The sequence below is a fragment of the Lactuca sativa genome, chromosome 8 (assembly GCF_002870075.4).
Source record: "Lactuca sativa cultivar Salinas chromosome 8, Lsat_Salinas_v11, whole genome shotgun sequence".
In the NCBI taxonomy this organism is placed as follows: domain Eukaryota; kingdom Viridiplantae; phylum Streptophyta; class Magnoliopsida; order Asterales; family Asteraceae; genus Lactuca; species Lactuca sativa.
This window is the reverse complement of record NC_056630.2, coordinates 115,695,810-115,720,016: the sequence shown is the minus strand read 5'-3', so window position 1 is coordinate 115,720,016 and position 24,207 is coordinate 115,695,810. Positions and strand designations below refer to the sequence as shown.

Below are 24,207 nucleotides of genomic sequence, written 5' to 3'. Positions count from 1 at the left end.
ATCATCTTCATGTGGAATGCTTGTTCCACGGGATTTGGGAAGACCATAGTTGTCAAACTTTGACATCTACAAAACGGGAGAAAACGAATTCAAGTTAGTTGATTGATTGAGTCCTTAGTAAATCACCCAAACGAGATACTAAAGCTAGGACCCAACACAATATTCTACAACTAGGGAGAGGGATGCCGTAACCCAAATTGCAGAACATTTGAAGGTAAGTGAATGACGATTCACTAATTTCCACCATGAAAAATGAAAAAGAAATTTAAGTTTTAAATCTATGAAAACTCCTAGATCCTATGAGATTCATTGAACATTTCAATGGCATATTTAAATCTCGATATGCCCCTCTAGTTTGTGACTGGGATGCCGAGGATCACAAAGCGGGTGTGAATAACCATGCAAACTTACATGGTGCCCTCACATGTTACAATCACCTATTCGATGTGCCGGTAAACCACACACGTTCCACCGAACTATGACAAACATTGAGTCACCCTTTGCTACCTTTGCTTAGAACCATTTAATGTGCCGGTAAACCACACACGCTCCACTAACGTCTTCGCAAGGGCACAAAGTGTAATTTCATGGAATTGCATCAATTCACTTTTGCCTAAGTAACTAAGATTGGGAATTTTATGAAAACATTTAGTTACTTTAATAATTCATTATACTTATAATGGAAGGTTTCGTCCTATCCTACCCGTACGGCTAACGACCCTCCACTAGTCAAAAGTGCGGTGGGTAAGAGTGGATACCCATTCAATCGCCATTTTATTGGCAATTTCCTTAAACACCCCTTATAGACCAGCTTCGTGAATGAGGCCTACTAATGCTAAGATTGACTTTTACTCATACATATATATATATATATATATATAATGTTAGACTTTTAATGTTATATATAGTATAGGGTGTATTTTACACTTTTAAAATAATAGGTGGTTAAATTTAACAATTATACTTTTAATTCAATTAAATTTTAAACCAAAAACTTTATGGATTTATTAAACCTCTTTTAATTATACACCTTAATTAATTAATAAAACCATAAGGGTGTGATTTGAACTTTTTCAAAACGATACTAGGGTTTTAAAATTTAACATTCTTAATTAAACTTTTAATCAACTTTTAAATTCCAAAACTTGAGGGCAAGTTTTGAAACATTTCAAAACATTAGGGTTTAGAATTTAAATATACATCAAAATTAAACTATTAATCAAAATTTAAATTCCAAAACTTGAGGGCAAGTTTTGAAACCTTTTTCAAAACATTAGGGTTTTAACTATTTAAATTTCAAAACAACAAAACCTTTGGGTTCAAATTTAAACTATAAAACCTAAAGGGGAAAACATGAAACTTTTCATAACAACAAGGATCAAATAACAAATAATATAAATTAACATTTAATCACATAATTATCCATATTTGATTTATTTAATGATTTCTTGCAAAACAATTTACCAATTTAATCAAAGTAATTAATCAATTATCACATAAGGAAACAAATATTTTATTAATTGATAAATATCCTCAATTAGATCAAGAATATAGTCAAATATATCATAAAATTGGATTTATATTGATCTAATGTTATAAGGTAACTATCCCAAAGCAAAAAACAGCAAGAAATCCCGAGATATGCTCCATCTGACGAGTTGACTCGTCGAGTCAAGCTTGGACTCGTCGAGTCTGCATGGACTCGGCGAGTTCAGCTATGGACTCGGCGAGTTCAGCTATGGACTCGGCGATTCCAGCCTCCAGAAACCAAAAAATCGAATTTTTCAACCATATCAAGCATCAATACAATAGAAACCAGGCTAGTCTCTGATACCACTGATGGGTTTTGGTCCTAAGAACATCCTATGTGCTCATACAAACCCTAATGCTTGGATCTAGGTTTCTCTATTGTACATGCAAGTTATCCAAGACTATAAACCCTAATTCTAGCATACAAGTAATCATATTAACATGAGAATGGGTTTAAGATGTTACCTTGATTGTTATGTAGCAATAACAATCCCAAATCTCCTTGTATTTACTTTAGAAGGCATTGAGTCACAATTGTCACTCCTCTAATGGTTCACAAACACCATAAGCAAGAGGATGAAAAGGAGAGAGGTTAGAGGCTGCCCAAAAACGTGTGAAACCCTAGAACATGTCTTAGCCACGTTTTTGGTCATAAGGGATCCATATATATAGGAGGAAATTAGGGTTATCTAACAAGGAAACCCTAATTTGGTTGCTTAAGCCCTAAGCAACCCATGGAGCCCTTTCCTTAAGGCCTTGGACGATTTCATATGGGCTTCCCCCATTGAATTCGTCCACCTTATAATAAAAGGCAATCCATGGCCCAAATTTCAATTATCTTATAATTACAATTCCAGTCCCTTAAGTTTAATTAATCTCTTTCAGTCACAAAACTAATTACCAATTAATTCTTGACTAATATTAATTAAACAATATGATTTCTCCTTTAATATATTATTCTCATAATATATTAATAAATCATATTTAATCCTTTCTCTCCATAATTCATCCTATCAAGTTGCTTTGGTGAAGGCAACCCAAAAGGACCATGCACCATCGGGTCAAGTACATACCAAATTAGTTATGGACTTAGACACTAATCCAACAATGTCAGCCATTGATGGGGTGAAGATTTTGATGGAAGGGTGAACCAGAATGTTAATGGCTGAGAGGAACTTTTCTTTGGACAAGATGACCAAAGAATCGTTAATGAGATTGAGGTGATATTCTTGGGGGTTTTCTAGTGGACGATAAGCAGAAAAAGCACATTTGAAGAGAGTAGAAACTGGAACAATGTCTGTAAATGCATCAAATGGACCAATCAGAGGGTGGTTCTTGAGAAATTTAGTCATAAGCTTGATGGAAGCATTATATGAAGGATGATCTTCAAAAACTGCTCTGAAATTGCTTGATGCGATTGTTGGAGAATCCGAACCTGTTGGATTCACTGAGCCTGAAGCCTTGGATTGCTTCTTTGATGCACCTGATTTCACCATTGTTGAAGTTTGAAGGAATTTATAGAAGAAGTAGAACACAGAGTTCATGAAGGTTTTTTTAGAGGGAATGATCGATATTCAGAAAGCGTAAAGTGAATTTGGGAAAAAGATGTGTTTATAAAGGGGGAGTGAAAAGTGTTTAACCCTAGGTAAATGGTAAGGATAGGGTAAAACGTCGTTTGAATTGGGGGGAATCTTTGAATTTGGGATTAAATCTCAAAATAAATTAGAGATTTACTAAAACGGGTTTGCATTTAATGAAAAAATCAGACGCATGTCAATACGTCAGGTGATCGTGGGGGTGAAGGGAGAGGAAGTTGTAACGGATGCGACGTGCTGGGGAGAGGGAAAGACAAATTAAGGATGAGTTTATGGAAGCACGTTCCTTTTGTCATTATCCCTAAAATAGGTCTGACACAAGGTTTTGGGAGAGAAGAACGTGACAGTTTCTCAAAGGAATGTTTTTATTTAATGTTTTATTTAATGAAGGATCATTAAATAACATACTATTTTTTTTGTTGTTTTCCAAAGAGAATGAACCGTCTGGAAGGTGATTAATGTGATTGCGGATGAACATATCATTGCGGATGATTTCTTTGATGTTGCGGATGACTGCAGTGAAAGAAACTGAGAAGAGCACTTGTACAAAAGTTAGTAATCACAAAGAAGAAGGACCCATGAAAGATAGATATAATATATGGTTGCGGTACATTGACTGCAGTACAGGGAATGTTCCAAAACCATCTATTATCAATATCTTTCAGTAAGAACCGCAATGGAGACCATAAAGGTTTGCGGCGCTTTGTTAATTCAAGAAGAATTTAGGGTCCGAATTCATCATTCCCAACATTTGTAGGAACACATTGAGTTTTGTAGAGTCAAGTGCTTTTGTAAAAACATCAGCAATCTCTTTATGAGTAGGAACAAAGATGAGTTCAATATTACCTTTCAGAATGTGGTCTTTGATGAAGTGATACCTTAGTTCAATATGTTTAGTCTTGGAGTGCTGAATATGATTATGAGAAATCGCTATGGCACTTTCAGAGTCACAATAAATTGGTATCTGTAGCATTCTGTATCCGTAGTCTAACAGTTGTGTCTTCATCCAAAGGACTTGGGAACAACATCTGGCTGCGGCCACATATTCTGCTTTTGCGGTAGATAAAGAAACACATCTTTGTTTTCTTGAGGACCAGCTAACAAGTCTACCTTCTAAAAATTGACATCCACCAGATGTACTTTTTCGATCAAGTTTGCATCCGGCATGATCCGCATCAGTAAACGCTTGAAGATTGAAGTCATTGCCTACGGGGTACCATAGACCAAGAGATTTGCTTCCTTTTAGGTACCGAAGAATTTGTTTGGCTGTGATCATGTGAGACACTTTTGGGTCAGCCTGATACCTTGCACACACACCACTTGGAAAGACAATGTTCGGTCGGCTTGTGGTGAGATACATTAAAGAGCCAATGATACCTCTATAAGTCTTGTGATCCACAGATTCGCCAAAGGGATCAGTAGAGATCTTATATCCGAAGGCCATAGGAACCTTAGCCGAAGAACAGTTGTCCATAGAGTATTTCTTCAGAAGTTCAGTGGTGTATTTCTCCTGATGAATGAATATCCCTTGATGAATTTGTTTGACTTGAAGGCCTAAAAAGAAGTTAATCTCTCTATTCATGCTCATTTGAAATTTGTTTGTCATGAACTTAGCAAATTCATCCACCATTCCTTGATCAGACGATCCGAAGATGATATCATCCACATATATTTGTACAAGCATAAGGTGAGATCCGTTTGCTTTTCTAAATAGTGTGGGGTCAATCACTCCTCTTTTGTAACCTGAAGAGACTAAGAATTCAGAAAGAGTCTCATACCAAGCTCTAGGGGAATGCTTCAGACCGTAGACTGCTTTCTGAAGCTTGTAGCAGTGATCAGGGAACTCGATACTTTCAAAGTCGGGAGGTTGTTGAAGATAAACCTATTCTTTTAATTTCCCATTGATAAAAGCACTCTTAACGTCCATTTGGTATACTTTGATGTTTTTGTGAGAGGCAAATGCTAAGAAGATTCAGATTGCTTCCATTCTAGCCACCAGAGCGTATGTTTCATCGTAGTCAACACCTTCCAGTTGACTATAGCCTTTAGCAACTAGTCTTGCCTTATTTCTGATATCCGCACCAGATTCATCTAGCTTGTTCTTGAATACCCATCTTGTACCAACAATAGTATGGCCTTGTGGAATGGGAACAAGTTTCCATACTTTGTTTCTTTCAAATTCTTCCAGTTCTTCTTGCATTGCAGAAATCCAATCTGGTTCCAATAATGCTTCATTGATAGATCGAGGCTTGACTGCGGACATAAATGTTGCATAGTGACAATGATCAGATAAATCTTTGGCAAATCGAGTTTGGATACATGCGGATGGGTTGCCAATAATTTGGTCTGGTGGGTGATCCTTCGTCCATACATGTAGACGAGGCATCAGATGATCAGCAGCTGCAGTTGAAGGAATGTTTTCAATATCAGATGTTGCTTCGGATGGGGAAGGAAGTTCCCCCTGGATTTGTGAATAGCTTGCTGAATCATCTTGACTTGTTGGAGCGAGAGAGGAATTTTCTTTAGTTTGGAGAGGTTCCCCCTGGATTGTTGAAGGGTGTTCATCTGGAACCTGAGAAGGTTCCCCTTGGACTGCTGATGGATGTTCATCTGAATGCGAAGATGAAATTAATTTTCTGAGAGTGGGAGCTTGAGAATCATCAAGTACTGGAACCTCGATGGTTGTAGTATGAACCGAAGTAGAGCTTTCCCCCTCAACAGGAGAGGTGGAAGTATTGAGAGATGCTACTTCGGATAGAGATGGACCAGAAACATCAGCGTGTTGTTGTTGAGCAGTTGGTGATACCAGAACATCGGATAGTTTTGCCGTTTCAACAGGGTCGAAAAGATCATCATAATTTACTTCAACCAGGTTTAGAGGTCCTGAAGAAACAGGAATATCGCTCTCCATAATGGCAGTGGTTTCTTTAGATGGAGGGGTGTTGCGGATGTAAGAGTCATCGAACGTTACGTCAAAACTTTCAATGATTAACCTTGTACGTCTGATGAGAACCCGATACGCAACCTTATTTGTATAGTAACCAAGAAAGATACCTTCATTAGACTTCGGTGCAAATTTGTTAAGTTGATCTCGGTTATTGATCACAAAACATCTACACCCAAAGATGTGAAAGAAACGCACATTTGGCTTTCGGTTGTTGAGGCCCTCATATGGTGTCTTGTTGAGGTGTTTGCATACGATGCTTCGGTTCTGAACAAAGCATGCAGTGGCTACAGCTTCAACCCAGAAGTAAAGAGGAAGATGGGCGAAGTTAAGCATGGATCTGGCTGCTTCAACAAGGGTGCGGTTTCTTCGCTCAACAACACCATTTTGTTGAGGTGTATACGAAGCTGAAAAGTTATGTGAAATACCTTTTGACACCAAGAAGTTTTGGAGTGGATGATTGGTGAATTCAGTACCATTGCCACTGCGGATGCGTCTTACGGGAAGCTTGATCTGAAGTTCTATTTCTTTGATGAAGTTTATTAGAATCTGCGGTGTTTCTGATTTGAGTCTGGGAAAGAATATCCAAGTGAAGCGAGTGAAGTCATCAACTATAACCAATATAAATTTTTTATGATGAAGACTAGCTACGGTTGATGGACCGCAGAGATCAATGTGGAGAAGTTCGAGTGGTTCAGATATGGAGGAGTCAATCACCATAGGGTGACTTGCTTTTGACTTCTTACCACATTCACAAGCAGGACATAGAGTGTCATTGTTGTACTTGAGAATGGGTAGGCCTTTGAACAATTCTTCAGTGACTAAGGTATTGATGTATTTGAAGTTGGATGAGCGAGCTTGCGGTGCCATAACCAACTAACTTCGGTTACGGCTTTAGAGAGGAAGTACAGCTGCGATTTACCAATGATGAGAGACACATCCAGAGGATACATGGTGCCTTCCGATCGTGACTTGATTAAGCAAGTGCTTCTATCACTTGTCATTATGTAACAGAATTGATCATCAAACTCCACTCAATGGCCTGCCTAACATAGTTGGCCAACACTAATGAGATTGTGTTTAAAGCTTTCTACATAGGCGACCTTCTGAATTGAGAAATTCCCAGTAGTGAGTACACCATAGACGCGTATGATCCCATTCGTATTGTTTCCGAATGTGACATTTCCACCATTGCATATAGGCCTGAAATCCCAAAGCTATTCTAACCTTCCGGTCATGTGCAAGGAGCAGGCACTGTCGATCAACCATTCTTCTTCTTGATCTTCCTTGCACAAAGCCTGCAGAAATTAAGTGGTTAATTTGGGCACCCAAGCGAGTTTGGAGCCTGGAGTCACATACGATGTGTTAATTGATGCATGATGCGAGGTGGCAGGGACAGGTTTTAAGTCAACTTACAAGCCTAGTCCTGGGTGTTTGAAGTTCTTTGGAGTTTTGTGAGATTATGGATAGTTACGAGTTTTTTGGGAGAGATGAGATGTGTCATGAGAGAGAATTTTTTGACATTGACATTGACACTTGAGCTTTTTGTCATTTTCCCTGATATTTGACTTAGTCTGAGGTTTTAAAGAAAAAAATATGCTTTTGTCCAGTTCGAGGATTGTGAGATTTGACCCTTTTGGTTGTGTGTCTCGAAAAAGTGTTTTGTGCAGGTCTTGCAAGTGTGTAGACACATGCAAACCTTTTGTGATGTGATTTCTTAAACACTTGAGATGACCTTTTGAGTGCTGGAGTTGGTAAAATTCCTTTCCATTTTTGAGATTTTGAAAGTGACATTGGAAGGGTTGGAGTAGGTAGAATACCTTTCCATTTTGGATCATTGAGTGAATAGATTTGAAAACCATTTGATTGAAAAGACTTATCCTTAGAGTTTGATGTTTTTTAAGTATTGTCAGAAACGGTGAACTCCTTCCTTTTGTTTTCTTGGAAACAGATTTCTTGAAATGATAATTTGAGAAAACAAGTTTTTCAGGACTTTTTGACTTTGGACATTTCACATATTTCTTTTATTTTGAACAAATTTCCTGTTGCTTCCCATGAGAACGAAATTCTTCTTAAAAAGCTCTTTTTGCTTCGCTCTTAGGAGAACCACAGTCAGTGACATTTAATTGTGGTTTCCTTAAATCTTTTGAGGATTTTGAAAAATAGTGATTCGATTCATCCGAACTTGAGAAGTCAGGACATCACGAACATTGACCAAATTCAAAATTTTCAATTGGTAATTCATGATTTATTGGTTCAATAGTCACAGAAATTTTGACTACGGTCAGCGGTGTAGTGCTTTGGACTACCGCATAGTAAGTCTTGGAGGACAATTCGATGGGACATTTGATATTGTGCAATGGGACGGATTGCAGCTCATGACTGCGGTTAGAAACACTGCGGTCAGACTGCAATGATGGGAAGTCTAAAGAGACTTCAAGACTTTCAATAACAATTTCCTCATCGGCTACGGATGATGTCTGAGAATCTGTGTTATCAACATGAGTAGGAAATTCAGGGAGAATTTCTTCTATAACACAATTATTACTCAGATCCTGAAGTTTACCAAAGTGGGCTTGGATGTCCTTAGGAAATGTTTTGTTATTGATTGGAAATAAGAAGTTGCGGTCTGGTTGGATATAGGGACGTTCCGGTGTGAACCAAGGTGAAGAGTTCGTTGCGGTTGGATAACCGTTAGACCAACCCCAGCTAAAAGTGTTATCAACATTCCCATTATTAACAAGATTCTCAATGGCCTCAGTTTCATTAAATAGTTTTTCAATTAAAAGATTTAAGCGTACAGTTTCATTATGTGCTCAATCTCTCTGATTCAAGGCTATTTCCAATTGTGTTTCACTTAAAATCCTAGCATCTTTTTCTAGCATTAAATCCTTCTCTAACATTTCCATTTTGAGTCTCTTATTGTCCAAAAATCCTCTAACATGAAACATCTCCTGCGAAGCGATGTTCTTCTCATCTAGGGCTTTATTGTAGTCTATAAGGACGGCATCACAAGTGTCATTGAGTGTGTCTATGAAAGGTTGACAATCATGTATGCTGTAATTTAAAGTTTGAATCATAAGTTTTTACCTGTTCCACAATGCTGAGAGTTCCAACTTTTGCCATATAGCAATGATTCTTCTTTAGATTGGTTGAGTCGTCTTCATCAGCAGTTGCTACCATACAAATCTTGCCTTTTCCTTTACTGAGATTATCTTCATCTTCATCTCCTGATGACCACACTTGATGATTACTTTTCACTTGAGCAACGTAGGCCTTTCCCTTTTCTTTGTCTTCCAATTCTTGATCCATTTTGAGATAGAAGGCTCTATCTTTCACTACGTTTGCCTTGCAATCCTTGGAAAAATGGTTTTCCTTGTTGCACTTGTGACATATAATAATGTCACTCTTGTCTTCTAAAGAAGTACCGGAGTCAGTTGATTGGGACTGCGGTGGTACTTCTTTGGGTTGTGTTTGCTGAGGTTGCGGTGGAGGGAGAGGATTCTTGGTGGAACGGAAGTGATTGTTTTGAAAGTTGTGGTTGAAAGGTGGTCGATTGTATTGTTGGTTTTTGCGAAATGAAGGTGGTAAACGATTGAATTTCTGACTGATAAGAGCAATGGCATTCTGAAACTCTTCTTCATCGTCATATTCTGAGTCAGCTTCATATGGCTGCAGTGGTGAGTCATACGAAGTGGGATAGGTTTGAGTGTGAGGTGATTATGCTACTAATGCAAGTGGACCTCCGAAGTCTGAGCAGTCATTGAGTACGGTGGACTCTTGAGCTTGCAACTCTCCATAAAGCTTATAGAGAGATAATGAGTGAATCTTCTTGTTAGCTTGTACAATCATTTTGGCTGTTGTCCAGTGTCTTCCTAAGCCATTAAGGAACTGTAGATTTGTTTCATGATTGCTACGGATGGTACCCGCATTGGACAGTTTTGTGACGATCAAGTTGAATCTCTTAAATGAGTCTTCCAAAATTTCACCGGAGTGGGCTTTGAAGTTGTTGAATTCATTGAGTGCTGTAGTGAGCTTCTTGTCTTGAGCCTGCTCTGAACCTTCGTACAAGTTTTTGAGAACATCCCAAATCTCCTTTGCTGATTTGCAATTTATGATGATGTCGAAGTTGTCAGGAGCAACTCCACAGGAGATTTCATAAAAGGCAATTGCATCATTTTCCATCTTGTCTAGATCATCTTTGGTGGGACGGTTCAAAGCTGGTTGACCTCCTCCTAGCCTTGTTGTGGCTCCATCAGTTTGGACAGGTGTAAGGACTGGAACATGGGTCCTTCTTCTATGGATCTCCAGACATCTCTACCAAGTCGTCTGAGATATCTTTCCATCCTTTGAAACCAGTGATGATACTCATTTGCAACCAGTATTGGGGCTCGATTGGAACCACCAACACTGTTGGAGACATTCAGTGATAACGATTGTGCCATATTGAAGATTTTTTGTTTAGAAATGAGCTTCAGTGGTATAGAAAGCTTTTCGAAAAACCAGAGACACACTTGAACAAAAGTTAGAACAAGTATATAGCGGAATAGTTAATCTCGAAGGATCTGTTAGATCAATTATAATATTAATAGTTAGAAATTAGCGAGTTAGATGCAGAAAGTAAAGAAATGTAAATGACTATAATTGTTATATCAAGTATACACATAAGTTGATTCATAACAAGGAATACATTCAAACCAAGTTAATAAGGAAGATCAAACTTAGTGATTAAGTCTCAAAGACTTGTTCCGGAGAGAGGTTATAATCAGATATGCTTCAGTAATAATTGAGAGTAAGAAGTAAAGAGTAGAGAGATAGAGAAGATAACTTTGGAGTAATGTATTCAGAATAGATCGTAAGTTATCAGTATTTGATACAATAGAATGAGCTCTTATTTATAGAGACTCAAGAAGAACACTAGATTACAACTCTATGGTAGCCATGCAAGTCATACTGGACAATATAGTGAATTAAAATAAGACAAGTAAAGTAATCTAGCTATGATGACTGCAATAGCAAAAGACTCTGATTGCGGTTGCTGATGAGGAGACTGACTGCGGGTGTTGAAGAGGTTGTGGTAGCAAGTTTGGATGCGGTAGTTGAAGTTCAAGAGGGTCACCTTCATGATTCAACAAAGAAGAAGAGACTTACAGAAATATCAACAGAGGCTAAGAAATAGCAATCAAGATAAGGGAATAAAGCAAGAACAATGCCATGCATATTTGTTGCATAAGCTAATCTTAAACTCCATGCTTCGGTTTCTTCTAATTTGATTCCATCAGAACTGTTATTATAAATATCATCAAGGTTGCTGCAAAGACTACTACTTGAAAGTTCTCCTCCATAGTCACAAAAAGGGGAACTTCTTTTTGAATAAAATGATATTGATCCACTGTCTGAGTTTTGTTTGTGTTTAAGGCACATGACTATCAATCTGCCTTTTGTACTGTAAACATAAAAAACAATTCAAAACACATTCGTGTATGAAAAAGAATAGACCAAATAAGAAAAATGGGTCCTTATGCTTTCTTATTTTTACTTGAGTTACTAGAGAAGAATGTAATTTACACTAATTACATTATATATTCAGATACTAAAAATGTAATTTACACTAATTATATATTCTTTCATAATGAAGCTATCATTACCCCTAGAACCTTAGTGATAGGGAGTGGCTCCCCAGTGAAACTAGACTCATCTACTGTGCTTCTGCTAGCTGTAACTATACCATCAGCAGGAATACGATCCTAAATGATAATAAACATAACATTTTGTAAATGGATTAAATTTATAACAATAGTTTATATTATAGAAGTTAATAACTTTTTTTTTACTTATTCCAGGTAGTACAATAATTTTATCTCCAACAAAAATACTATCATGAGGAGCATCGACTGTTGAGGTTGACTTTTCAACATCATCACCATCCACTAAAAGACGAGCTTTTAGTGGAAGAACACTAAGAAGCCCTGTCATATCACTAGTTGCCTTAATCACAGAAGAAGCCCTATCATATCACATAACTTGTATGATGAAACACCTCTGAATATATATATATATATATATATATATATATATATATATATATATATATATAACTTCTTCACATGGGTTATTGATCTAATTCAACAAACCCTGATACATTTGGGAACATCAAAAGAACTAAGGGTTTAAGTACTTAAGTGATTGATGTTCATGGATATTACAAACATGAATGAGGAAATGAGGACTATAAACGTTATCTTGCGATGAATTTGCATCAAAAAATATTCAAGACCTAGAACATAGGATCTTCTGCATGAAAAGATATTTTCAATGTTGAGCGTATCCATCAAAGAGATAAACATGTCAATAATGAAGGATCTTCATTGTAGTCGCTATCGACATCTTGTGGAAATACAGTTGAGCGTTTAGGGCAATAAATCAGATTATCGTCCTCCTTCAAATCCGACGATTAGGTTTTCTGATTGGTGACAGGAGAAGGGAGGCGATCATGGAGGAGAGAGTGGTGAAGAACATCTAAGCGATAGAGAGAATAGATAGATAGATAGATAGATAGATAGATAGATAGAGAGAGAGAGAGAGAGAGAGAGAGAGAGACTAATTTGGGGGTTTTTCCTTTTACTGATAGTGGTGTTAGATAGAACGGTACCTTCAATTTCAATTGAGTTCCGAATTTGAGGAATTTGTGGTTTCCGACTTTAAGGAATTTGTGGTTTGAACTGAATCGTATCATCCGTAATAAATCCAATTGAGTTTGTGATTTCTTCCTGAACTGTTCGTGTAGCATTGGTGGCAGCGGGGGTAACTGCATCATGCTCGTGAATGATTAGGTTACTATGAACGTAAGGTCGGAGGCGAGGGCTTGAAACGGGAATGGTGGCGATCGGAGGAGATGAGGTAGTTGGTATGACGATATGATACACAGATGCCAAGAAGACGATAGAAGTCGTTATATTTAGGGCCATTTTCATCGGGATAGAACAAACATTTGTGTTTCACACATTACCCTTGTCCTTTTTAAGTTAAGATACCCCCTCTCATATAAGTTTCTTTCTATTTACAAAAATGCTACAAGTAATCTTGATCATCTGTTTTTTTATCTAACGTTCCACATTTAGTTCTCAGGTCCCAGGAAACTATGAGTTCTCAGATAATCATTCATCTCTCTCTCTCTCTCTCTCTCTCTCTCTCTCTCTATATATATATATATATATATATATATATATATATATATATATATATATATATATATATATATTAAGTTGGAGTAAAATCGTATTAATTACAAATGAAAATGAAAATGAAAATGGTGTAACAAGAGCTGTTAGTAGGCCATTAAACTCTATGTTGTTGAAATATACAACATTAACCAAAATTAGGGTCATCTCATCTCTTAGGCAATTACTCAACTTGTTAGGCAATAATAAAACAATCAATCATCTAATTCATTATGCATGATATGGGCAAGCACCACGTGAGTTTTTTTAGAAATTCAAAACGTATTGGTAGAACATTCTATAAAAATATAAAAATTAAAAATTAAAAATTAAAAAAATTTAAAAAAAAAATTAAGGTTTTATCATATTCTAACATTTAATAGTTTAATATCCCCCAAGAATTTTGTTTATAATCTTTTGGAAACATAATCATATAATCTCTTTATAAACTTCAAAATAATGAAATACTTGGTTATGAATATTAATAAAAATATATATTCAAGTGAGATCTAAAAGGTCATAAATAACTCGACTTTGCATAAACAGAGACACATAATTCGTTGTTCTTCACCATCTTCGATCGCTCCCAAATCTCAAAATGAACTATGATTTAACAAATCTGTCGGATTATTGGTACAGAAAAGAAATAGAGAAAGCTCGCAGAGACCTACGTTATTTGATCTTCTGCAAAGAATGTGCGCCAATCATGCTTCGTTTAGCGTAAGATCCTTCTTGTATAGCGCATATATATATATATATATATATATATATATATATATATATATATATTGATAATCGAATTGAAATTGATGATTATATTGTATGTAGATTTCATGATGCTGGAACGTATTGCAAACGTACGGGGACTGGAGGTCCAAATGGCTCCATCAGGAAGCCTGAAGAGTTTGAACAAATCTGTAATAGAGGACTAAAAACAGCCATTGATTTTTGTGGTAAAATGCTTATATATGTTGTTGATATTTACTATGGATTATTATATAAAATGATTTGCTAGCGGTGTCATAGGAAAATCCTTCATTCAGATGTTAGAAACAAAGAGGTTTTGTTTGTTGATTTATTCAAAATCGATTTTCCAATTTCTGTCTAGGAACGGCCGGACCAAATGCTATAACATCACGCTTCATCGCTTCTTGCCTGATCAGTAATTATAGTCGATAAATAATTGGTTAATTTCTCCACATTTTTTGATACTTCTTTATCTAGCTTAAATCAAATGGTCTACAATACAAATGTTTTACATTTTCTGATAGCATTTGCATTTCCATGGTTAACTTTCCTTTACAACAACAATGTAATTAAAATTAGTTCAATTTATTAATTGACATTTTTTTGGTCCACTGTAGAAGAAATTAAGTTAAAGCATCCGATGATCTCATATGTAGACATATATCAGGTTATTTTAATCTTACTTATTGATATAAGTTTTTTAATAGATTAGAGCAATCTGTCGATTATGACCAAGGTGATATATTAAAATCGGTGTTTTCCTTTTGGTGCCTGCCTACCTTTTTAGCACAATGTGAAAGGGCAATGTATTCATCGGGTCGATAACTGATTCCGTGTCACTTAACTTACTTCCAACTAAGTCAGACAAACTACACTTCCGTGGATGTACAAACGACTTAGACAGTGTGTGACTAAAGGTTTTTGGTTCATGTGTAGTTTAAATTACGTACTTGAACAATAAGTGGTCTATTGGCAGCTTGCAGGCATTGTTGCTGTGGAGATCAGTGGTGGCCCTACCATTGAATTCATTCCTGGTAGAAAGGTATATTGATTTTCGCCAATTGATAATAAAATTTTCCTTATTCTTATGTCTAATCCATCTGTAAGCAAATTTCCAAAACTTTAAAAGGCCCCCTCCCCCACGTGTACTGCGACTCCCCAATATTGCGAGGTTTGGGGAGAAGGCCCGGATATGGCAAAGATACTAGGGAGCCCCTATTGGAACTAGGTCGCGCACCTTCTTCTGGCCAACCCTTAATTGAAACCCCAAAAATATGAACTTGAGACCTCCCTTATTGGGTGCCTCCCCTATGGGGTGCCCAAGTGTTACCCGATGATCCACCAATACACCTTGGAATATATATATATATATATATATATATATATATATATATATATATATATATATATATATATATATATATATAGTTGGGAATTAAGGCATTCTAAACACACTAAATCTACACAACGAAATAATCAAAACAAACCCTATGTATACATACACTCTAAAGATCTAGGTTTTACTAGTAATAGCAACCTACTTTGAGATTAAACAAAAGATGGAATTACTAACCTTTTAATCTCTTGACTTCTCGATTAACATCTCGTGACAACAACAATTGCAAGGATGACAAAGATCCAAACCATGAATCATTATAATGAAATTCATAATAAATTAACAACTTATTTTATCTTAATTCCTTAATGCTTAATTGGGTAAAGAGGGCAACCAAAAGGACCTTACTAATATTAGAAATATTACAATTTAATTAATGACATTGGACACTCAATCCAATAGTTTTCCACTTGGACAAGTCATCAACTATGTGTGGTACAATACATCCCTGATAAATATCATATACCATACAATGCAACTTGTAAACTCTAATCTAATCAAGAATCAATCCTTAGATAAGTGATCATTTATTCCTTTCTTCTAGATATCTGTATGAAGCTGAGACATGGAAAAGGGTCAATCTCAGTGTTCAAGATTATGTTACCGATAAATATTTTTGACGACTATTTATAACTACTAAATTGAACATATTAATTTTGGTCGGGTCTAGGCCAAGCACTTTAGATATCAGCACCAAATCATCAAGGGGCCTATAGATATCACTTATCTTGTTAAAGCGGAAGGAACAAATAAACTTTAACTTCATAGTTTTTGTCTACTCAACATATCATACATGGACATACCCTTTATTACTACCAGTTACGGATAACACTGGAGCAAACCAATACACAACATATTTTTAAATAAAAACCCCACATGCATCTAACTTTGAAGAATAAGAGATATTATTATCATAGAATTACTCATGCCTTCATGAATGAAGTAATCTCTAAGTACAAGTCGATCAAATACTTAAATCTTTATTCACGTACTCATTAATGTTAGCGCAATCTCTATGTTATGTCTAAACTCTATGGAAAATCCACTAACGCTCATGATTGTCTTAAATCACTACTTTCTTCCAAGAGTATAACTGACTGTGGAGGTTTGAATAACTTAATACTCGAGAAGTGGGTTCCAAACATTCAAAAGGAGAACATGGTGATAAGCTAAATAAAATGACTGGTTCCATCATATATTAAGATCTTTACTTAATAATCACCAAACTAAACTAAGTGTGCTCAAGATTATCTTCCTATACGACTCTATAGACTATGATGTCTTCACATTCAAACAACTATCAAATATGATTGTACTTACTGAGTATGTGTTATGTGATCTTGTATGAATTAAGATCCATAATTAAGGTGAATTCACCCTTATAGTCGCAAAGAAACTTCAAAAGGACCATCAATGATTGAGTTTTAATATCGATATCACTAATGATTCTCTTTTAGTCATATAGTCTTCTTTTACAGTATAACTAGCTGAAGTATACTCTAAGTTTCTTGTTAAATCTATTGTGGTGTATTACTTGGTACTCATCCAAGCTAATACTTCACCATTTAGTAACTAGCTGAAATATACTCTAAGTTTCTTGTTAAGTCTATTCTGAATACAAATAAAATTGTCTTTATTAGTGTGGAACTTAGCATTAATGTAACATTTACATTGATATCTTCCATACTAACAATATATTTTCCTTTGTCCCTCTAGGAAACTTCAAAATGTTCTTGATTTCGATTCATTCATTCTTGTCAAATGGATCTGATTCGGCCTTTCATGCATAAGGCATACGAGTCATTAGATCTAACACATGTTACATTATCCATGATCAATCCCATAGAAGAAACATGTAGGGCTTTACTCATTTTCTCTAGCTAAATAGTAGAACTAGTACATTAGTATTGCTTAATGGCATGCCATACATTGTAAGCAAATACTCAATTGGAGTTTGCATCTTGAGTTTCATCAAGACTTTATGTACTTTAGCTTAATCCAATGAATCACTTAGATGTATCTCTATATATCCTTATATTATATATGTGTGTTGCATATCCCATGTTTATCATAGAAACAAAATCCAAAACCAAGCCAGGCTTTTACACTTTCTAAGTTAGAACATTGTTTCCTATGAATTCATACATAGTTTATGTATATGACCAAGGTTAAGACAATGCTCCCACTAGTATTGACATGTATATGGCTCATCTACATTTCTCGAAATTCAAACTCCTGAATTCTGTCATTGAAAAAAAAATCCAATTGTTCCCATTGGCTTTGACATATATATGGTTCATCATCATTTCTCGAAATTCCAAATCTTGATTTCACTCATTGAAACAAGAATTCCAATTTGTGAGATGCTCGTTTCAGTTCATAAATGAACTTCATAAGCCTACACATCTTCACAACATATCTTGGTTTGAATATGTGTTTGTTCCCATCTATGTTTTGTCATTCTTGAAGATCTAATTACACTCAATGTTTTAAGGCTAAGTGTGTGATCAACCAATTTTCAAAACTTACATGGACTGAATCTCGCTCTTTATGTCCTACTTTTATCTTGAAGCCTTTAGGGTCTTTTATTGCTTATGATAGCTGGTCTAATCTTATTTCCATCTACTAGTGACTCATAATCCTTAGTAATATAGATTTTATATTACTAGGTCTATGACTTCCTCTATCAAGTCTATAAGGAAGAGGTTGTTATATGTCAGTTTCCTCAATGGCTCTATCAATCTCAAATAAAATACTTAGGTTGACTTTATGTTCTTTGTTGATTGACTATTAAATCTTATCAAGATCAATATGGCTCCCACTAGCACTTTTGGATATTAGCTCCCTCCCTTGGAAGATTGTCCTTTGAGAAATAAACATTTTTTTTCTAAGAAGATTTATAAAACAAATACCTAAAAGTCTAATTAGGATATTCAACGAGATAACGCATCTTTATACTATGTCCTAGATTTTCAAGCGATTCACGACATGCGTAAGCCTCTTAATCGTAGACTTCCATTTGTGTTAGTGAGGGATGAACCCTAATCCACATCTCAAAGATTGTTTCATAAACCTTCTTAGTTGGTTCAAGACCAAGGACTCTTGTAAAACTATTTGTGGTACAATGCATGAACTGTTTTGTGAAGCATAATTCGACACATCAAGTATCAAATCAAACAATGATTTGTTTTTCTTTCAAACTAACATTTTTTGTGACATTGTTCTGGGTGGAAACAACTCATGAAACTATTTCACAATTCCTTAGATGATCGATAAAGTTTATGACTAAGATGCTCACTATCCCTATTAAATTTGTGTATCTCATCCTATTGCCCAGTTAATTCTCAACTTCGCTTTATGAGAGCTCTGAACACTTGAAAAGTTCCAAATTTATGTTTATTCATGTAATGTCCTGATTTTTCACCATAAAATTTTTCATTTTTAGTTGTTCAATTAGATCAAAGTAAAATTAATTTATGCGAAAAACATGTTTCCATTGCGTCTTTACAGTTGAGCCTTTCCCTTCTCATGATTTGAAGAGGTACCTGAAAACATTTTTAATCAACTACACAAGCATGAAGCTTAGTTCCCCAAAATACCATAGATCACAATGTGTATACAATGCATACACATAATGGCCTTCAGCATAAAGTTGGTCCACCGTTTTACCTTTAGCATAAAGCTAGTCCACTACTTTGCCTTCAATATAAAGTTGCTCCGCTATTACTGAATATCTATACTTACAACTCTTAATGTTGATCTTGCCATCAACTCAACCCTTGGCCTTCAGCATAAAGTTGGTCTGCATGCATCTTGGCCTTTCGTACAAAGTAGGGAAGACTCATCCCTCCTAATGCATCTTATTTACATATAAACTAATAGTATTACAAGAAGCGACCTAACACGTCTATTAGTCTCATAGCATATCACATCCTAGGAGGATATTGCAACCTGACATTAAGGACATAAAGGCTATACTTTCTACTCTTATATCCTAACATACATGGATATATATTGTAATGCATAGTATAGTGAGGGAATTAAACTATAAAATTACTCAAAGGATACACAAATATTTGGGTGATTCGACTGGTGAGCAACGCACCAAACAAGTGTTAACGTATAATACTATAAATTATTAATCTCTATGGTAGTCAGGTAATGAAGCTAGATCTTTCACTAATCCTAGTAAATACCGATCTATAGCAGATAAGGAAAACTAGGTAAGATCATATTGGAGGTAGGGCCTCTTTTGTATACTGTTTGGAAATCCCACTTTAAACACCTCACTAGATCTAGCCTAAACATCAATCCCGTAAATACATCAATCAGTGGTATGACTAGAATCACTGATAAATCTTATTTATACATTCATAACAATGACTATGAATATAAATATTAGTTACAAGTAAAGCGTAGTAAGTGCAGCTTAACTTACACGAATTTTTAGTGAAAACTAAGAAGATCAAAGGTACGAATCCGACCCGAAAGCTTCTGCTCCTCCGGGCTCTCTAATGCTCCAGAGTTTCACTAAAGTGAAACTTCCCTGACTCCTGTAAAACTCCAGAAAAGTCGGAATTAGAGAAAGATATAAGTGAGTTTTTAGTGTGTGGAGTTAATGAGCTTAAGGTGCTATTTATAGGCTTTTGAGGGGGCAGGGGGCTCAGCTAGGTAGCTAGGGTGGCTCTTAGACGTAACACGTGGCACAATGTGAATGGTTTTGTGGCGCCCTATCCGGGTAAAATCATGAATCTTAAAAAACTCATATCATTCACATACGAGCTCCTTTCAACATTCTTTATTCACACATAGGTATTTCCGGGTACTAAAACTATCATTTTGACTTTGTCGGTTAATTCTCAATCCATTTTAAATTTAACAGACTAAGGTGATTACACTGCAAAAGACCATGCAAAATTCAAAACTTATTCATATGAAATCCATTCTCAATGTTCTCTATATCGACAAATTGGTATCTACGAGCACTTTGATTCTCGTTTAGATTGTTTTAGCTAACACGCAACCGATCTTCATTTCGATTTCTGTGTTGCAGACTGCTACTCCGAAACTTCGAAAAACAATAACTTCCTCATACGAATTCGGATTTAGGTGTTCTTTATGTTCACGCTCTCTAAATTAAGATTACTACATCTTTTGTTAAGAATACATTGGCTAAAATGCAATGTATCAATACTTCAAATTTCGTAATTAGTTGTCTATATTGTAAGGTGAAAACAGGGTGTTACAACTCATATAAACATGTTCATACAAAGTTGTTCTTACCATGTATCGTAGTTATTCTGAACGGTAACCTAGTGTGAACTAATTCCAACGAATATTCACATCAGCTAGTGATGTATTCATCATCTATCTTGATAAACAAGATTTGCATTTATCATAAGACTTGTTGACAAATCTGATCCAACTGAATACTTGGTAACGCATTTCTTATTTATGTGTCCAAGAATATGATTCCACAAATACATTTTACCCAAACTTTTAGATGTATTTGAATTTGTATTTATTATGGTTAATCTAAATGGTACATTAGTTAGATTAATTCCAATAGACATTCACACTATCGTACAATGCTTTTGTCATCCATCTTAACGAATGAAACTTGCATTTATCATAAGACTTGTGGTCAAATGAATTAAAAAATCATATCTGACTGGATATTTGGTAATGCAATTATCATCTATGTCCACGAAGATGATTTCATGATAATATATTTTATTCAAATATTTGAATCAACTATGAACTATTGTCAATATACTTGTGTTGCAAATTTTATTGACTTTCTTTTAACATGTTAAAATTTTAAATAAGTCAGAACGATCTCTTGAAACATTTTATAAACAATTTGAATCATAATACTATACACCCAACATTCAGGAAAAATAGTTGTCTTTTGATCCTATTAATAGTAGCAAGGGCTCGGTATTCGTGATCAAGTTATCTTCATTGTGTTTCAGTCTTAATACTTCTTTTGGTCATTACACATTTTTTCAAATGATAGTACTTTATCCTTAGTAAAGTATTCAAAGGATTAGAAGTAATATTCTAATGGTATTGTGAGTTCATATATCTTATTGTAGAGTAAACATTCAGGAACGAGTTTTATTTTAATCATATCGATGGTAGCATGGACTCATAATCCATGTTCAAGTTATCTTGTCCGTGTTTTAGTCTTTACTTTCCTTTAGATATATTGGGAATTTATGATTTATTGGTCATTCTCTTGTTTTGGAAACAAATAGCCTATCATAACATGTCTCAAAATAATCCTTCATATTGTCCTTGGCGTTTAGGGTCAAGTTATGTATACCAACACTAATCGCCTTTTTAGTCATGGGAAACTAACTTTCTTATTCTTGATAGTTCCATTAATGATAGTAATTATAGGAGCATTTGATGTTTGAGTTTCTATGATTGGTCATGTTAGTTCCAAAATATATGGACATATCAACATGTCATGCAACTCCTTCATGGAAATTTCAAAGTTGTTCATGTCAAAATCAATGTGAACTGATTATCTGTACATGTCATCTAGTTGATTATGATAATCATATACAACTCCTAACTTAATTAAATTTTCATTTCACTTCAACATTTTAATTATAGTTTTGCAATATAGTGGTGGTGGTTGTCGAAGCCAACAAATAAATACCTTAAATATTGCACATTAAAATAGTGTATACTGATAAAGGGAACGAATCTGCGGCGATTGGTTCAACTTGTAACACAAGAAAAATCTCTTAGGAAAAATACTAGAAAAAGACAATAAAAATAAGGGTTTTAGTTTTTGTTATAAATTGAATTTTAACTAGCACAAATGAAACCAAAGGGCTTCTAGCCTAGCGGTATCAGGAGGTGCCCTCTCTCTTTGAGGTTGAGGGTTCAATTCTCGTCGTGGACATAGGTGGAATCAGGTGTTAGTTTAGGAGTAGATTATATATTTGTATTTACCGATTCAAAAAAAAAAAAAAAAAAAAAAAAAAAAAAAAAAAAAAAAAAACTAGTACAAATGAAACAAAAATAAATCTAAATTTTTTTTATGTAAATCAACATGGAGGAAATGGTTAACATTGAAACCTTCATCACTTGAACATTTGGTTAAATAATCATTATAATCTCATGGTGCAATACTTACGTCCAAAATCTAATTTGGTTATAACAACTTATAAGCATAAATTACATCAACTATTCTTAAATATTAAAATGACTTGAGAAGCTCATAACACATTTCCTTAATCAATGTCACAAAATTAATGAAGCATGTAATTAGTGAAAATCAATTAGCATTAGGTTTTCAGAATTACCAAATCCAAAGGTAATCAAAATGCTTCCATAAACCATTATGGAGAAAATATTTTCTTAGTCTAAATGAAATGAAAACAAACATTCAAACTAATTGTTGCTTGTTAATTTGGATATGCATTACTTAATCAAGAAATTAACTAACAAGATTAATATCCATACAACTAAACTCATGATTAAAGATATATAAATATGAAGGAAGATTTTCTAGAAATATCTTCATAGACATTTAAACACAAGCTCATGACATTGTTAAAAATAACCAAGCATTCAAGAAACTACGTCCAAGTCAACCAAAGATAAACTTATCCTAACATGGCTAAGATTAAGGAAAAGTAAAACGGTTTAGAAATGCCCAACATAATATAAAAGAAATGAGATGAAAAGATGTAACTTCAAGCTTTCTTCTTGTCTTCAAAAACTCTAGAGAAAAGTTCTTTGATGTTGGTTTTCGATCTAGGAAAACATACCCACGAATCATCCACAAATAGCAACAGAAGGCAAAATGACAACCCCCCCCACCCCCACCCACCCACCCACGAGCAAAGAGTCACATAGGGGTATACACTTCCAAGAGTAAATTTTGCACTTGTCTTTTAGCCTAGTTCCTCAATCTTCCATTATTAATTAAGCCAAATGTGCAAACACATAGTCCATAAATCTTAATATTCTAATCCTTTCTTCCATATAATCTTCAAAATAAGCTCCAATCACATTAACCTTTAATCTAACTATCTTTGATAGTCCCCAACAATCTAGATCATTCGATCATGATCCACTTGTCTTCTGAATCTCCCCCCAATTTTTTCTCCATTCCGCATAATCTTCAGTAAATCTAAAATTAAAGTAAGTAAATAAAATGAACCTATCAAATCATTTCAAGCTTGAACCTTACTTGTCCTCAAGTAAGACAAGACTAAAATGAGCTCGAAATGATCTAAACTAGAAAAATAAAAACAAAGGTGGAGCTATAGAACTTGGTCAATGTCATTCAACATGGTCAGAATTGATCTCGTTTGTACCCCCCATCAAATTTCTATCAAGCTACTTTCTAAAAACATAAACCACAGCCCAAAGCAACTTCTTTGGGTGAGTAAAGAGAGAAGGTCAGTCGAAGCCCACATTAAAAAATGCATATAATGAAGAACCTCTGTAGCTATGGAGAAAACATATAGATGAGCTCACTTGGTGCTCTTTTTAAGTGTTCACTTAATATCATAAAGATGTGTGATCTCACGTTTGAAGGTCACTTTCAAGACATAATTGGGTTTCATTACTCTGTTATCGGTGTAGGAATCAGTTCACTTAGTGTTGGCCTAAATCTCCCGTACCAATCCAACACAATATCCTTTATAACCTCACCAAAGTTGTGAAAAAAAAGGAAAAAAGAAAAAACTCGATCTGTGGACAATCAACCTACCTAAAATCAATAACATTGTCGGGTAACCAAAGATA

At 35.1% G+C, this 24,207-nt stretch overlaps 1 protein-coding gene across 1 annotated transcript in view; it reads left to right on the top strand.

Annotated features, from left to right (window-relative positions):
• Nucleotides 1-13,887: 13,887 nt before the first annotated feature.
• Nucleotides 13,888-24,207, top strand: part of LOC111909485 (probable L-ascorbate peroxidase 4, peroxisomal) — a 41,200-nt gene continuing 30,880 nt past the window's right edge. The window contains exons 1-4 of the mRNA XM_023905310.2: nucleotides 13,888-14,009; nucleotides 14,118-14,242; nucleotides 14,654-14,703; nucleotides 15,013-15,078. Of these exons, the coding sequence (XP_023761078.2) occupies nucleotides 13,888-14,009; nucleotides 14,118-14,242; nucleotides 14,654-14,703; nucleotides 15,013-15,078 (363 nt within the window). The remainder of the gene's footprint in view (nucleotides 14,010-14,117; nucleotides 14,243-14,653; nucleotides 14,704-15,012; nucleotides 15,079-24,207) is intronic.